The 17,003-nt window shown below is 43.6% G+C and overlaps 1 protein-coding gene across 1 annotated transcript; it reads right to left on the minus strand.

Annotated features, from left to right (window-relative positions):
- Positions 1-1,186: 1,186 nt before the first annotated feature.
- LOC144525696 (lithostathine-1-beta-like) lies at positions 1,187-12,123 on the minus strand. The gene is made up of 7 exons (XM_078262748.1): positions 12,034-12,123; positions 11,707-11,769; positions 11,400-11,424; positions 11,020-11,102; positions 10,098-10,232; positions 2,743-2,825; positions 1,187-1,274 (listed from the first exon to the last, which is right to left on the minus strand). Exons 2-7 carry the CDS (start codon positions 11,767-11,769, stop codon positions 1,187-1,189), a joined length of 477 nt encoding a protein of 158 aa, XP_078118874.1. The 5' UTR covers positions 12,034-12,123.
- Between the last annotated feature and the right edge of the window lie 4,880 nt (positions 12,124-17,003).

A 17,003-nucleotide genomic window follows, 5' to 3' on the forward strand; every position in this document is an offset into this window, starting at 1 on the left:
CATTCAAATAAACCTTATTATCTTATTATCTAACCTATTCATCAATGTCTTTATTTGTATTTTGGATTAGTATCTTAACCTTGTTTTTATTGTAATTATTTAAGAAAAGGAATAACATTCACAAATATAGAATTATTTCCCCATTTAGAGAAAACGAGTCAGTAAGTCAGGACTAGACACTGTTTGTGACAATATGTCTTTATTTTTTAATGCTTATTGATTATATAGTGAAGGAAAAGAGATGAATAAAGAGCCCAACACACCAGAAACTCCTCTTGTATCACAGAACGTTCAGACAACATTTGGATTTTATTTTCTATTTGGACATTTTTGAAGAGAAGATGGTCACCACTCATGTCTGGTAGGTGGATGTTGTTACCTTTAGACAGAGCTGACAGACAATATTCAGTAAACTAAAATGGAAAAGATGTCAGAGTATTCAAATGTTTTCTGTATTTCATTTTGTGTTATTTATAGATTAAAAGTCCAATAACTGATTATGTTTTGGTCCAAAAAAAAACAAACTGAAAGTGAATCAATGATGGAGATTATAGATGAGCTGTAGTGAGATCATGATGGTGGGGGCCTCGCAGGTTCATGGAGCACACAAAAGGATATACCGTTTGACACGGCCTGTCGTTCAACTTATCTGTAGAGAGAGTTTCCAGAGAGTTTTAATGTCTAACATTTTATCTTTTTGAGACTGCAACATACGACAACCTGCTACAAGTTTAGAGATCATTTTTGGATCATCATGTTTATTTAGAAGACAAGATGTTTAATATGTTGTTGTTTTTTACCGTAATAGTTCATCTCAAGACAGTGCTCCACTCCACCCAAGTTGTTAGGCTCCCCCGCAGCCCACTGTTTGTAGTCAAACTTAGATCCATCAGACCACATCCACGCACCCTCCTGGAGGAGAGAGATTGGTTTGAAGTCAAAGCAAAATCAAAAGTTTTTGTTGTTGTAATACTTATTTCAGCCACAGGAGGATGCTCTTCATTTTCTACTGTTTTTATTTTTTGCATTTTATTTGGAGTTATATTCGTTTTTCTGATCTTTTGTTCTGAATAAAGTTTAATTTTCCCAACAGCTCGAGAGACGAGCGACATCACTTCCTGTGATGATAAAAGTCTCACCTTCACCGAGTCAAAGCCTCCGAGCCAGGAAGTTCTGTTTGCACCGGTCACTTTCCTAATGTATTCTCTGAGGAAGGAATATTCCTCTTCTGATTGGACCGAAGCCAGATTTCCACCGGCGGACAAGCAGAAGTTCTAATGGAGACAATATAATCAGTTGAAAATGTTTAGAAACAAAATAATCCCATTATTATTAATAACTTTATTTATATACCACCTTTTAAAACAAGAATTTACAAAGTGCTTTGACAGACAAAGCAAGTCAAAAGCAAGGTATTCACAGATGCGATCTCAGGGCAGTATTACAGTCACAGGGGACATTTTTATAAATCTGTTCAAGCAGCAATCAGGACTCATATTTACGTTTCAAGTGGTCGCACCCTCTAGTGGCCGTAGTACTGTAACGGGAGAAAAGCAGGAAGTAAGGTAACTTACTTTTGTTTTCAAACGGGACATGAACCCCGGTCTCCTGGGTGAAAGTCCCCCACCCCCCAACCTGCCTCCTTACCAGGACCTTTGGTGCTCTTATACTTCCTCACCTTACTTCCTGCTTTGCTCCCGTCATAACTACTATAGCCACTAGAGGACACCGCCACTAGAAACCTAAATATACAGTCGTGAAAAAATTAGGAAACCTGTGCTAAAGTTGACTAAAAAGAGGAATAAAAAAGTCATCTTTAGGAAATTGATCTTAATGCCTTAATTAAAAAAAATTAGGAAAAATCCAACCTTTAAGGACACCAATTCCCTTTGTGAATGAATAATGTATCGTCAATAAATAAATGTTCTTCCTTAAAATACAGGGGGCATGAGTCAGTACACCCCAATCTTAAATTCCTATAGAGGCAGGCAGACTTTTATTTTGGCCCCCACATCATCACATACCCTTCACCATACCACCACATCATCACATACCCTTCACCATACCCCCACATCATCACATACCCTTCACCATACCCCCACATCATCACATACCCTTCACCATACCCCCACATCATCACATACCCTTCACCATACCCCCACATCATCACATACCCTTCATCATACCCCCACATCATCACATACCCTTCACCATACCCCCCCATCATCACATACCCTTCACCATACCCCCCCATCATCACATACCCTTCACCATACCCCCCCATCATCACATACCCTTCACCATACCTAGAGATTAACATGGGGTACTTTCCATAAAATCATCTCTCAGTGCAAATCAAACCAGCTATTAGGCTAACTGAAATACAACCATGCCAATGATGATGTGGGGGTATGGTGAAGGGTATGTGATGATGTGGGGGTATGGTGAAGGGTATGTGATGATGTGGGGGGGTATGGTGAAGGGTATGTGATGATGTGGGGGTATGGTCAAGGGTATGTGATGATGTGGGGGCCAAGGGAACTGTATCAGGATCATAGTATCCTTGATCCATGAAATAACTGGCCTTTCAAAATAAAAGTCTGCCTGCCTCTATGGGAATTTAACATATGGGTGTACTGACTTATGCCCCCTGTATTTTAAGGAAGAACATTTATTTATTTACGATACATTATTCATTTTCACATGACTCTAGGTCAGGACAATCTCAACAAACTGCTGTACCTCTGCATCGGTCCAACTCTTTCCCTGGAAGTTGAAACTGAAACAGCGAGAGCCGAACTGAGTCCAACCAGGAGGGCAGGGACCTTCAAGACAATGATGGATAAATTAGTTAGATTCTTGTTACGTAGCAGTTTGTATTTTTTTGTTGTGTGTGTGTATGCCTCCTCCCTCCCTTCTCCAGCTTGGTTGGTTATTGCTTGTGCTCACTCAGCTCCCTGGATGAAGGAGGGAGGAGACCCCTGACTTACTCATCTTTGTTATTCCGGCCTCCAGCTTCAACATGGAGAAGACACAACAAACAATACAAACCCCCTACGTAACACTGTATGAACAAACAAGTCAAATACAATCAGAGCAACGAGTCAGAGATACTGTACTGACCTGGGCAGCAGGTTTGTCCATAACACTGTGATCACAAAAAGACGTATTAAACACGAGCAGTCTATTTACAGGACTACTCAACTCAACTTTATTTATATAGCACCTTTGATACAAACATGCAGCTCAAAGGGCTTCACAGAACAAACTTATCTAATGTTTCAGCTTACAGTTTGCACTCAGCCTACATTAAAACTAGTAACATTATTTAATAACTGTCTCATAATCTTACAGGTTGGGAAACCACTGCATTATCCTTCATGTGCAACACATAGAGTTGTTTTTTAAATTAATAGTTGCATAGTTTTTACTTACAGATGGAGCCAACAGTCCAATGGACAAACAGAGCAACAAAACAAACTGAAAGCCTGATGCCATCTGTGGAAAGACGTTAAACAAAGTCAACATACTGCAGACAAGGACATATATGCAGATAAGTAATGACTGGGATCATTTATCAAATTAAAGTATCCTGCTATTAAAAAGTGAATTATATAATATAGATATGATTAACTAATATTTGAAATGTCTAAATATAAAATACACTTTTTTTTCCTCAAAATATAAAATGGCCTCTTGATGAATACAGGATTAGTTATTATTAATAAATAATAATTGATAATGAATTGAAATATAATTACCTTTGCTGAGGTGATGATTGGCTGACACAGAGGAGAACAACAAGCTGATGACTGTCACTAAAGGAAGATGTTTGCTCTTTATATAGTTTATCAAAACGCCCCAAGTGAGTCTGTCTCCCGCCTGCAAGTGACGCCCCTCTCTTCCAGTCCGCAGTGACCCTTATCAAGCACCATGGTATCTGAAATATTGAAACCTGATGACATGTTTGAATCACTTATTGACATTGTGGTGTGTATGACAAGGAACAAGGAAACACTTAAACACACAAACTACAGTCTACATGCCAACATAATTGTACTTTAGGAAAATATTTTATTTTTATGGCCCTACATTTATGTGACACTTAACATAGGGTGACCAGATTTCCCGGAACTAAAACCGGGACACTTTGCGCGTGACCGTAGCGCTCGTGCATGCACACGCTTTTTAACGTAACCATGTGCCAGCCCAGGTCAGACATAGACACAGACAGATTAGACACAGCAAACATACAGTCATGTGAAAAAATTAGGACACCCATGCTAAAGTTGACTAAAAAGAGGAATAAAAACATCATCTTTTGGAAATTGATCTTAATGCCTTAATTAAAAAAATGAGGAAAAATCCAATCTTTAAGGACACCAATTATCTTTTTGAAAGAATAATATATCATAAATAAATAAATGTTCTTCCTTAAAATACAGGGGGCATACACCCCTATGTTAAATTCCCATAGAGGCAGACAGACCTTTATTTTGAAAGGCCAGTTATTTCATGGATCCAGGTTACTATGCATCCTGATAAAGTTTCCCTTGGCCCCCCCCCATCATCACATACCCTTCAGCATACCCCCCCATCATCACATACCCTTCACCATACCCCGACATCGTCACATACCCTTCACCATACCCCCACATCATCACTTACCCTTCACCATACCCCCCCCATCATCACATCCCCTTCACCATACCCCCCTATCATCACATACCCTTCACCATATCCTCCCCCATCATCACATACCCTTCACCATACCCCCCCCCCCCATCATCACATACCCTTCACCATACCCCCACATCATCACATCCCCTTCACCATACCTAGAGATTGACATGGGGTACTTTCCATAAAATCATCTCTCAATGCAAATCAAACCAGCTATTAGGCTAACTGAAATACAACCATGCCAATCTCTAGGTATGGTGAAGGGTATGTGATGATGTGGGGGTATGATGAAGGGTATGTGATGATGTGGGGGTATGGTGAAGGGTATGTGATGATTTGGGGGTATGGTGAGGGCCACATCACATGCTTTGCATTTCCAGGGGATGGCCTGTTTGTCCTGCCTTGTCTGCCTGCAATTCACACATGATTTTCTACCATTTGAGGCCCTCTTGCTGGTTTCCGTTTGCTCAGACGTTGGTACAGGTACATGGTCACTGTTGACTCCACAGAGCTGGGCTGTCAGCTCCTCCAGAAAAGCCCTGTGGGTCATGGGCTGTTGCTGCTTCTCCGCACAAACGTCCTTGTGAAGCAAATAGCTGTTGGTCGCAGCAATGTCCAAAAAATGAAAAAAACAATGTCCTGTATCATCTCATTTTTTTGGTGTTAACTGAGTAGTATTGAATGAGTTGATCAGAAAGATCAACACCTCCCATATTCCTGTTGTATTCTGTGACGGGTCGGGCATGGAATGGATTTGGTGGTCCAGCTTCCATCCTGAGTTTTTACCCTTCTCGTGTTGCCAGAGAATGCCGGCTGAATTGTGGAGCAGACAGAGACTTCCCGGGTGTCCATCCACTTGACAAAAAACAGATGGCCATCAAGGATCCACCTGAGCCCCTCAGATCCTTTTTCTTTATGGCATTTGTGGTCATGCGGGGGCATCCTCATCTGTTGTCTCTGTAGGTGCCGCATGCTCCAAAGTTCATACTGTACAGATCCTTGAATAACATCATAAACATTGTTGCCACTGCCTAGGTGTGGTTTGTTTATGACGGACATAACAGAGTCATATGCCAGTCCTACACCAGAAGCAAACACAGACTTCCCTGTGTATACAACGTCCAAAGTGTACCCAGTGCTGCTGTATGCCAGTACAAATAATTTTGAAGCCCCACTTGGTTGGCTTCGCCTTCATGTATTGTGTCATGCCTGTGTGGGCCTTTGTTGCCACCATCCTCTCGTCCACTGAAAGGTTCTGCCGTGGGTGTTAAAATGCTCTGCATGACTGTCTGATGTCATCTAAAAGGGGCTTCAGTCGAAACAGCCAGTCATAAGCTGGTGTCCCTTTCTTCCTGTCGTTTTGGACATCTTCATCAGGGTCACTCATGTGAATGTTCCAGGAAATGACCTGATACCTGTCACGTGCCAGCACTGAGTGGGGAAATTGTATTTTTCCTCCAGTAGTCCCGGATATTTGTCTCACCAGTGAAGAACCAAGAAAGTGAGTCCTAAATATTTGAAAAATTCTTGAACAGTGAGGTTTGTCCAAGAATATGTTTTGCCACTGGCAATGTTTTTTGCAGGGTTTGTGTTTGTCTTATTGCACAAAGTGGTTGCTACATTGTCACTGATAAAAAGTTTGAAAATGTCCAGTGGTGTGTAAATGGATGAGGTGCTAAGCTGATTTCCTGGCTTTCTTGCTGGGACGAACCTTTTGGACACTGGAGAGATGTCTGGCTGTCTCTCAGTGTTCCATGATAGGGTTGGGGCTGCTGGCTGTGGTGATCTAGATCTAGATCTAGAGGATTAAAGGACAATTGCGGCGCAAAACGAACCTAGGGGTTAATAACAGATGTGTACCCACTCTGTCATTCTCCGGGACATGTTTTCATGCTAATTGATTGTGTTTGTAGCTTGAACGAGGCTAGCGCGGACCGCTGATTAGCGTAGTATTCGGGGCACAGGGAAAGTAAAAATAAATCGCTATTTTGTACCACTAAAAAGGCTCAAAATATCACCAAACTTTCACGGTAGCATAATGAGGGTCCCTAGATGTTAACTGAAGCATTGAGAACTTTGTAAGTGTACAGACGGTTTATTGAACGAAGAGCTGCTGGAGCTCAAAATAGTGATTTATTTTTACTTTCCCTGTGCCCCGAATACTAGCATTGTAAGCTAATCAGCGGTCCGCGCTAGCTTCGTTCAAGCTACAAACACATTCGATTAGCATTAAAACATGTCCCAGAGAATGACAGAGTGGCTACACATCCATTATTAACCCCTAGGTTCGTTTTGCGCTGGAATTGTCCTTTAAGGACTGCGTCTCTGTCGACCCCTCAAGCTGCCAGATCTGGATCTGGATCTCGACCGCCCACTCCCTCGTGACCTTGACTGCATCCATCCATGACCCATTCCTAGCAGCTGCTGGGATGCTGCAGCAGAAGTTGAAGGGCCCTCCTCATCAGAAGGATGGGAGCTTTCTTGTCTTGTCTTGGGTGGGTGAGGTGGTGTCTTCTTCATAATCACCACTGTAAAACAAATAAATAAAACAAAGTATTCGATCATAAGACCAATAAGTGTTTTTGTATTTTATTTCTCACACAGCATGAGATAATGGCTGAGATTGCTTCTCTACCCCCAACCCCCCACAGCTAAAAAGTGATAAGTGTTGAAAGCCCTACCCCCACCACTACATCCTATGTGTGGTGTATCTCTAATGGCGTTTTTCCATTACATGGTACCTGCTCGACTCGACTCTACTCGCCTTTTTTGGTTTTCCATTACGAAAAAAAGTCCCTGGTACCTGCTAACTGGTACTTTTTTTTCGTACCACCTCCGTCGAGGTTCCAAGCGAGCTGAGCCATTATCAATGTGTTTATTTGTATTTTGGATTAGTATCCTAACCTTCTTCTTTTGTAATTATTCAAGAAAAAAATGATTATTTGTCCCTTTTAAAGAAAACAAGAGTCAATAAGTCAGGACCAGACAGTATGTCTTTTAGTTTTGAATGCTTATTGATTATATATTAAAGGAAATCAGATGAATAAAGAACACAACACACCAGAAACTCCTCTTTTATAACAGAAAGTTCAGACAAAATTTGGATTTTTATTTTCTATTTGGACATTTTAAAGATTATTTTTTGGTCATTTTTGGCCTTTATTTTTGACAGGACAGCTGAAGATTTGAAAGGGGAGAGAGAGGGGGGAATGACCTGCAGCAAAGGGTGGCAGGTCGGGGTTGAACCCTGGCCCGCTGCGTTGAGGAGTAAACCTCTATATATGGGCGCCTGCTCTACCAACTGAGCTATCAGGGCGCCTGCTATTTGGATATTTTGGATGAGAAGATGGTCACCACTGCTGTCTGGTAGGTAGATGTTGTTACCTTTGGACAGAGCCATGCTAGCTGTTCCCCCCTGTTTCCAGTCTTTATGCTAAGCTAACGTTTGCTGGAAGGGAACTTAATAATTAATGTACAGACGAGAGTTGTATCGATGAGAACATTAACTTTTAGGGAGAAATCAAATAAGTATGTTGAAGTTTTTCTTATCTGATCAGTGGACGCTGTTTATAACAGACAATATTCAGGAAACTAAAATGGAAAAGATTTCTGAGTATTTTAATGTTTTCTGTATTTCATTTTGTGTTATTACTTAGATTAAAAGTCCAATAACTGATTATGTTTTGGCCAGCTTATAGAGTCAGACTGTGCATGCTTACATGCTCACCGTAGCACAGGTATATTTCAGGTGTGTCCATTTCATCTCAGGTAAGTTTCATTCATCTCTACAGTAAAACACAAATCCAACAATACTGCTGACACGGTAACAAGCTGCTTGACTTCCCCTTTGCCACACACCTGTACCTGTGGCTGTTGATTACTATAAGCATTTCCTGTCAATGCTCCACCCGGTGGTCATACACAGAACTGCATATCCATTCATGACACCAATATGCTATATAAACAAAACAAAGATTCATTATGGCTCCAACATGTATTTTGATGCTGATACTTTTGTACCTTTTACAAGTAATATTTTCATGATTGTCTCTAATAACTAGAAGTAGTATTACCGCACTGTGGTTTCAGGTACTTTTAGTTCCACCGTGTGTCACGATACCTCGATACAGACCTACATGAAGGTACACTTGTTTTGGGTTTGATTTAGTTTTTCTCTCAAACATTCCTTGAAAAGTCAAAATAAACTTAATCCCGTAAGAGTAAATTCATGTGGTCTTACATGTCTCCTCAAAAGAAAAAGAAATACAACACATTCAAATAAACTTTATTATCTTATTATCTAACCTATTCATCAATGTCTTTATTTGTATTTTGGATTAGTATCTTAACCTTGTTTTTATTGTAATTATTTAAGAAAAGGAATAACATATTCACAAATATAGAATTATTTCCCCATTTAGAGAAAACAAGAGTCAGTAAGTCAGGACTAGACACTGTTTGTGACAATATGTCTTTATTTTTTAATGCTTATTGATTATATAGTGAAGGAAAAGAGATGAATAAAGAACCCAACACACCAGAAACTCCTCTTGTATCACAGAACGTTCAGACAACATTTGGATTTTATTTTCTATTTGGACATTTTTGAAGAGAAGATGGTCACCACTCATGTCTGGTAGGTGGATGTTGTTACCTTTAGACAGAGCTGACAGACAATATTCAGTAAACTAAAATGGAAAAGATGTCAGAGTATTCAAATGTTTTCTGTATTTCATTTTGTGTTATTTATAGATTAAAAGTCCAATAACTGATTATGTTTTGGTCCAAAAAAAACAAACTGAAAGTGAATCAATGATGGAGATTATAGATGAGTTGTAGTGAGATCATGATGGTGGGGGCCTCGCAGGTTCATGGAGCACACAAAAGGATATACCGTTTGACACGGCCTGTCGTTCAACTTATCTGTAGAGAGAGTTTCCAGAGAGTTTTAATGTCTAACATTTTATCTTTTTGAGACTGCAACATACGACAACCTGCTACAAGTTTAGAGATCATTTTTGGATCATCATGTTTATTTAGAAGACAAGATGTTTAATATGTTGTTGTTTTTTACCGTAATAGTTCATCTCAAGACAGTGCTCCACTCCACCAAAGTTGTCAGGCTGCCCCGCAGCCCACTGTTTGTAGTCAAACTTAGATCCATCAGACCACATCCACGCACCCTCCTGGAGGAGAGAGATTGGTTTGAAGTCAAAGCAAAATCAAAAGTTTTTGTTGTTGTAATACTTATTTCAGCCACAGGAGGATGCTCTTCATTTTCTACTGTTTTTATTTTTTGCATTTTATTTGGAGTAATATTCGTTTTTTCTGTTCTTTTGTTCTGAATAAAGTTTAATTTTCCCAACAGCTCGAGAGACGAGCGACATCACTTCCTGTGATGATAAAAGTCTCACCTTCACCGAGTCAAAGCCTCCGAGCCAGGAAGTTCTGTTTGCACCGGTCACTTTCCTAATGTAGTCTCTGAGGAAGGAATATTCCTCTTCTGATTGGACCGAAGCCAGATTTCCACCGGCGGACAAGCAGAAGTTCTAATGGAGACAATATAATCAGTTGAAAATGTTTAGAAACAAAATAATCCCATTATTATTAATAACTTTATTTATATACCACCTTTTAAAACAAGAATTTACCCTTCACCATACCCCCCCATCATCACTTACCCTTCACCATACCCCCACATTATCACATACCCTTCACCATACCCCCACATCATCACATACCCTTCACCATACCCCCACATCATCACATACCCTTCACCATACCCCCACATCATCACATACCCTTCACCATACCCCCACATCATCACATACCCTTCACCATACCCCCACATCATCACATACCCTTCATCATACCCCCACATCATCACATACCCTTCACCATACCTAGAGATTGACATGGGGTACTTTCCATAAAATCATCTCTCAGTGCAAATCAAACCAGCTATTAGGCTAACTGAAATACAACCATGCCAATGATGATGTGGGGGTATGGTGAAGGGTATGTGATGATGTGGGGAGTATGGTGAAGGGTATGTGATGATGTGGGGGGGTATGGTGAAGGGTATGTGATGATGTGGGGGTATGGTCAAGGTATGATGATGATGAGAACAAAGAACTGTATCAGGATCATAGTATCCTTGATCCATGAAATAACTGGCCTTTCAAAATAAAAGTCTACCTGCCTCTATGGGAATTTAACATATGGGTGTACTGACTTATGCCCCCTGTATTTTAAGGAAGAACATTTATTTATTTACGATACATTATTCATTTTCACATGACTCTAGGTCAGGACAGTCTCAATAAACTGCTGTACCTCTGCATCGGTCCAACTCTTTCCCTGGAAGTTGAAACTGAAACAGCGAGAGCCGAACTGAGTCCAACCAGGAGGGCAGGGACCTTCAAGACAATGATGGATAAATTAGTTAGATTCTTGTTACGTAGCAGTTTGTATTTTTTGTTGTGTGTGTGTATGCCTCCTCCCTCCCTTCTCCAGCTCTGTTGGTTATTGCTTGTGCTCACTCAGCTCCCTGGATGAAGGAGGGAGGAGACCCCCTGACTTACTCATCTTTGTTATTCCGGCCTCCAGCTTCAACATGGAGAAGACACAACAAACAATACAAACCCCTACGTAACACTGTATGAACAAACAAGTCAAATACAATCAGAGCAATGAGTCAGAGATACTGTACTGACCTGGGCAGCAGGTTTGTCCATAACACTGTGATCACAAAAAGACGTATTAAACACGAGCAGTCTATTTACAGGACTACTCAACTTTATTTATATAGCACCTTTGATACAAACATGCAGCTCAAAGGGCTTCACAGAACAAACTTATCTAATGTTTCAGCTTACAGTTTGCACTCAGCCTACATTAAAACTAGTAACATTATTTAATAACTATCTCATAATCTTACAGGTTGGGAAACCACTGCATTATCCTTCATGTGCAACACATAGAGTTGTTTTTTAAATTAATAGTTGCATAGTTTTTACTTACAGATGGAGCCAACAGTCCAATGGACAAACAGAGCAACAAAACAAACTGAAAGCCTGATGCCATCTGTGGAAAGACGTTAAACAAAGTCAACATACTGCAGACAAGGACATATATGCAGATAAGTAATGACTGGGATCATTTATCAAATTAAAGTATCCTGCTATTAAAAAGTGAATTATATAATATAGATATGATTAACTAATATTTGAAATGTCTAAATATAAAATACACTTTTTTTTTCCTCAAAATATAAAATGGCCTCTTGATGAATACAGGATTAGTTATTATTAATAAATAATAATTGATAATGAATTGAAATATAATTACCTTTGCTGAGGTGATGATTGGCTGACACAGAGGAGAACAACAAGCTGATGACTGTCACTAAAGGAAGATGTTTGCTCTTTATATAGTTTATCAAAACGCCCCAAGTGAGTCTGTCTCCCGCCTGCAAGTGACGCCCCTCTCTTCCAGTCCGCAGTGACCCTTATCAAGCACCATGGTATCTGAAATATTGAAACCTGATGACATGTTTGAATCACTTATTGACATTGTGGTGTGTATGACAAGGAACAAGGAAACACTTAAACACACAAACTACAGTCTACATGCCAACATAATTGTACTTTAGGAAAATATTGGACTTTTTATGGCCCTACATTTATGTGACACTTAACATAGGGTGACCAGATTTCCCGGAACTAAAACCGGGACACTTTGCGCGTGACCGTAGCGCTCGTGCATGCACATGCTTTTTAACGTAACCATGTGCCAGTCAAAAATCCTATGAAAAATCGAGGAAGGGATGAAGTGACCCTGCCCGGAGGAAGCCCGGGGCCCCCGTCTGGAGCCAGGCCCAGATGGAGGGCTCGTCAGCGAGCGTCTGGTGGCCGGGTTTGCCACGGAGCCCGGTCGGGCACAGCCCGAAAAAGCTACGTGGCGGACATCCCTCCATCCCATGGGCCCACCACCTGTGGGAGGAACCGCTGGGGTCGGGTGCGCTGCCACATGGGTGGCAGTGAAGGTCAGGGGCCTCGACGGACCAGACCCGGGCAGCAGAGGCTGGCTCTGGGGACGTGGAATGTCACCTCTCTGTGGGGGAAGGAGCCGGAACTTGTGCGGGAGGTGGAGCGCTACCGGTTAGATCTGGTGGGGCTTACCTCTACGCACAGTCTTGGTTCTGGAACCATACTCCTGGATAGGGGTTGGACTCTTTTCTTCTCCGGAGTTGCCCAGGGTGTGAGGCGCCGGGCGGGTGTGGGGATACTCACAAGCCCCCGGCTGAGCGCCACTACGTTGGAGTTTAACCCGGTGGGACGAGAGGGGTCGCCTCCCTACGCCTGCGGGTTGTGGGGGGGAAAACTCTGACTGTTGTTTGTGCATATGCACCAAACAAGAGTTCAGAGTATTCGGCCTTCTTGGAGACCTTGAGTGGAGTCCTGCATGGGGGCTCCAGTCGGGGAACTCCATAGTTCTGCTGGGGGGACTTCAACGCGCACGTGGGTAATGATGGAGACACATGGAGAGCGTGATTGGGAGGAACGGCCTCCCTGATCTAAACCAGAGTGGTTGTTTGTTGTTGGACTTCTGTGCTAGTCATGGATTGTCTATAACGAACACCATGTTCGAACATAGGGATGCTCATAAGTGTACTTGGTACCAGAGCACCCTAGGCCAAGGTCAATGATCGATTTTATAATCGTTTCATCTGATCTGAGGCCATATGTTTTTGGACACTCGGGTGAAGAGAGGGGCGGAGCTGTCAACCGATCACCATCTGGTGGTGAGTTGGGTCAGGGGGTGGGGGAAGACTCTGGACAGACCTGGTAAGCCCAAACGGGTAGTGCGGGTAAATTGGGAACGTCTGGAGGAGGCCCCTGTCCGACAGACTTTCAACTCACACCTCCGGCGGAGCTTTTCGTGCATCCCTGTGGAGGCTGGGGGGCATTGAACCTGAGTGGACAATGTTCAAAGTTTCCATTGCTGAAGCTGCGGTGAGGAGCTGTGGTCTTAGGGTCTTAGGTGCCTCAAGGGGCGGTAACCCACGAACACCGTGGTGGACACCGGTGGTCAGGGAAGCCGTCCGACTGAAGAAGGAGTCTTTCCGGGATATGTTATCCCAGACGACTCCGGAGGCAGTTGCAAGGTACCGAAGGGCCCGAAGGGCTGCAGCCTCTGCCGTGAAAGAGGCAAAGCAGCGTGTGTGGGAGAAGTTCGGAGAAGACATGGAGAAGGACTTTCGGTCGGCACCAAGGTACTTCTGGAAAACCGTTCGCCACCTCAGGAGGGGAAGCGGGGAACCATCCAAGCTGTGTACAGTAAGGATGGGGACGCTGTTGACCTCAACTGAGGAGGTAATAGGGCGGTGGAAGGAGCACTTTGAGGAACTCCTAAATCCGACTAATACGCCCTCTATGGTAGAGGCAGAGCTGGAGGATGAGGGGGATTGGCATCAATTTCCCTGGTGGAGGTTGCTGAGGTAGTTAAACAACTCCACAGTGGCAAAGCCCCAGGAATTGATGAGATCCGTCCAGAAATGCTTAAAGCTCTGGGTGTGGAGGGGTTGTCTTGGTTGACACGCCTCTTCAACATTGCGTGGAAGTCTGGGACGGTGCCTAAGGAGTGGCAGACCGGGGTGGTGGTTCCCCTTTTTTAAAAAGGGGGACCAGAGGGTGTGTGCCAATTACAGGGGTATCACACTTCTCAGCCTCCCCGGTAAAGTCTACTCCAAGGTGCTGGAAAGGAGGGTTCGGTCGATAGTCGAATCTCAGGTTGAAGAGGAACAATGCGGATTCCGTCCTGGTCGTGGAACAACGGACCAGATCTTTACTCTGCAAGGATCCTGGAGGGAGCCTGGGAGTATGCCCAACCAGTCTACATGTGTTTTGTGGATCTGGAGAAGGCGTATGACCGGGTGCCCCGGGAGATACTGTGGGAGGTGCTGCGGGAGTACAGGGTGAGGGGGTCCCTTCTCAGGGCCATCCAATCTCTGTACGACCAAAGCGAGAGCTGTGTCCGGGTTCTCGGCAGTAAGTCGGACTCGTTTCAGGTGAGAGTTGGCCTCCGCCAGGGCTGCGCTTTGTCACCAATCCTGTTTGTAGTATTTATGGACAGGATATCGAGGCGTAGTCGGGGTGGAGAGGGGTTGCAGTTCGGTGGGCTGGGGATCTCATCGCTGCTTTTTGCAGATGATGTGGTCCTGATGGCATCATCGGCCTGTGACCTTCAGCACTCACTGGATCGGTTCGCAGCCGAGTGTGAAGCGGCTGGGATGAGGATCAGCACCTCTAAATCGGAGGCCATGGTTCTCAGCAGGAAACCGATGGAGTGCCTTCTCCAGGTAGGGAATGAGTCCTTACCCCCAAGTGAAGGAGTTCAAGTACCTTGGGGTCTTGTTCGCGAGTGAGGGGACAATGGAGCGGGAGATTGGTCGGAGAATCGGCACAGCAGGTGCGGTATTACATTCAATTTATCGCACCGTTAGACGAAAAGAGAGCTGAGCCAGAAGGCAAAGCTCTCAATCTACCGGTCAGTTTTTGTTCCTACCCTCACCTATGGTCATGAAGGCTGGGTCATGACCGAAAGAACAAGATCCAGGGTACAAGCGGCCGAAATGGGTTTCCTCAGGAGGGTAGCTGGCGTCTCCCTTAGAGATAGGGTGAGAAGCTCAGTTATCCGTGAGGAGCTCGGAGTAGAGCCGCTGTTCCTTTGCATCGAAAGGAGCCAGTTGAGGTGGTTCGGGCATCTGGTAAGGATGCCCCCTGGGCGCCTCCCTAGGGAGGTGTTCCAGGCACGTCCAGCTGGGAGGAGGCCTCGGGGGAGACCCAGGACTAGGTGGAGGGATTATATCTCTAACCTGGCCTGGGAACGCCTCGGGATCCCCCAGTCGGAGCTGGTTAATGTGGCCCGGGAAAGGGAAGTTTGGGGTCCCCTGCTGGAGCTGCTACCCCCGCGACCCGACCCCGGATAAGCGGATGAAGATGGATGGATGGATGGATGGATGTGCCAGTCCAGGTCAGACATAGACACAGACAGATTAGACACAGCAAACATACAGTCATGTGAAAAAATTAGGACACCCATGCTAAAGTTGACTAAAAAGAGGAATAAAAACATCATCTTTTGGAAATTGATCTTAATGCCTTAATTAAAAAAATGAGGAAAAATCCAATCTTTAAGGACACCAATTATCTTTGTTGAAATGAATAATATATCATAAATAAATAAATGTTCTTCCTTAAAATACAGGGGGCATACACCCCTATGTTAAATTCCCATAGAGGCAGACAGACCTTTATTTTGAAAGGCCAGTTATTTCATGGATCCAGGTTACTATGCATCCTGATAAAGTTCCCTTGGCCCCCCCCCATCATCACATACCCTTCACCATACCTCGACATCATCACATACCCTTCACCATACCCCGACATCATCACATACCCTTCACCATACCCCGACATCATCACATACCCTTCACCATACCCCCACATCATCACATACCCTTCACCATACCCCCCCATCATCACATACCCTTCACCATACCCTCCCACATCATCATCACATACCCCCTTCACTCATCACATCCCTCACATCATCACATCCCCTTTCACCATACCTAGAGATTGACATGGGGTACTTTCCATAAAATCATCTCTCAATGCAAATCAAACCAGCTATTAGGCTAACTGAAATACAACCATGCCAATCTCTAGGTATGGTGAAGGGTATGTGATGATGTGGGGGTATGGTGAAGGGTATGTGATGATGTGGGGGTATGGTGAAGGGTATGTGATGATGTGGGGGTATGGTGAGGGCCACATCACATGCTTTGCATTTCCAGGGGATGGCCTGTTTGACCTGCCTTGTCTGCCTGCAATTCACACATGATTTTCTACCATTTGAGGCCCTCTTGCTGGTTTCCGTTTGCTCAGACGTTGGTACAGGTACATGGTCACTGTTGACTCCACAGAGCTGGGCTGTCAGCTCCTCCAGAAAAGCCCTGTGGGTCATGGGCTGTTGCTGCTTCTCCGCACAAACGTCCTTGTGAAGCAAATAGCTGTTGGTCGCAGCAATGTCCAAAAAATGAAAAAAACAATGTCCTGTATCATCTCATTTTTTTGGTGTTAACTGAGTAGTATTGAATGAGTTGATAAGAAAGATCAACACCTCCCATATTCCTGTTGTATTCTGTGACGGGTCGGGCATGGAATGGATTTGGTGGTCCAGCTTCCATCCTGAGTTTTTACCCTTCTCGTGTTGCCAGAGAATGCCGGCTGAATTGTGGAGCAGACAGAGAC

This window comes from Sander vitreus, chromosome 11 (genome assembly GCF_031162955.1).
Source record: "Sander vitreus isolate 19-12246 chromosome 11, sanVit1, whole genome shotgun sequence".
Lineage (NCBI taxonomy): Eukaryota > Metazoa > Chordata > Actinopteri > Perciformes > Percidae > Sander > Sander vitreus.

What these genes read in the sequence shown, in the direction of transcription:
- LOC144525696 (XM_078262748.1), bottom strand. Translation starts at nt 11,769, where the DNA reads ATGGCATCAGGCTTTCAGTTTGTTTTGTTGCTCTGTTTGTCCATTGGA. An exon ending in TTGGACTGTTGGCTCCATCT is followed by an intron (nt 11,425 to 11,706) that starts GTAAGTAAAAAC and finishes TTGTGATCACAG; the next exon opens with TGTTATGGACAAACCTGCTG. An exon ending in AGAGTTGGACCGATGCAGAG is followed by an intron (nt 10,233 to 11,019) that starts GTACAGCAGTTT and finishes TGTCTCCATTAG; the next exon opens with AACTTCTGCTTGTCCGCCGG.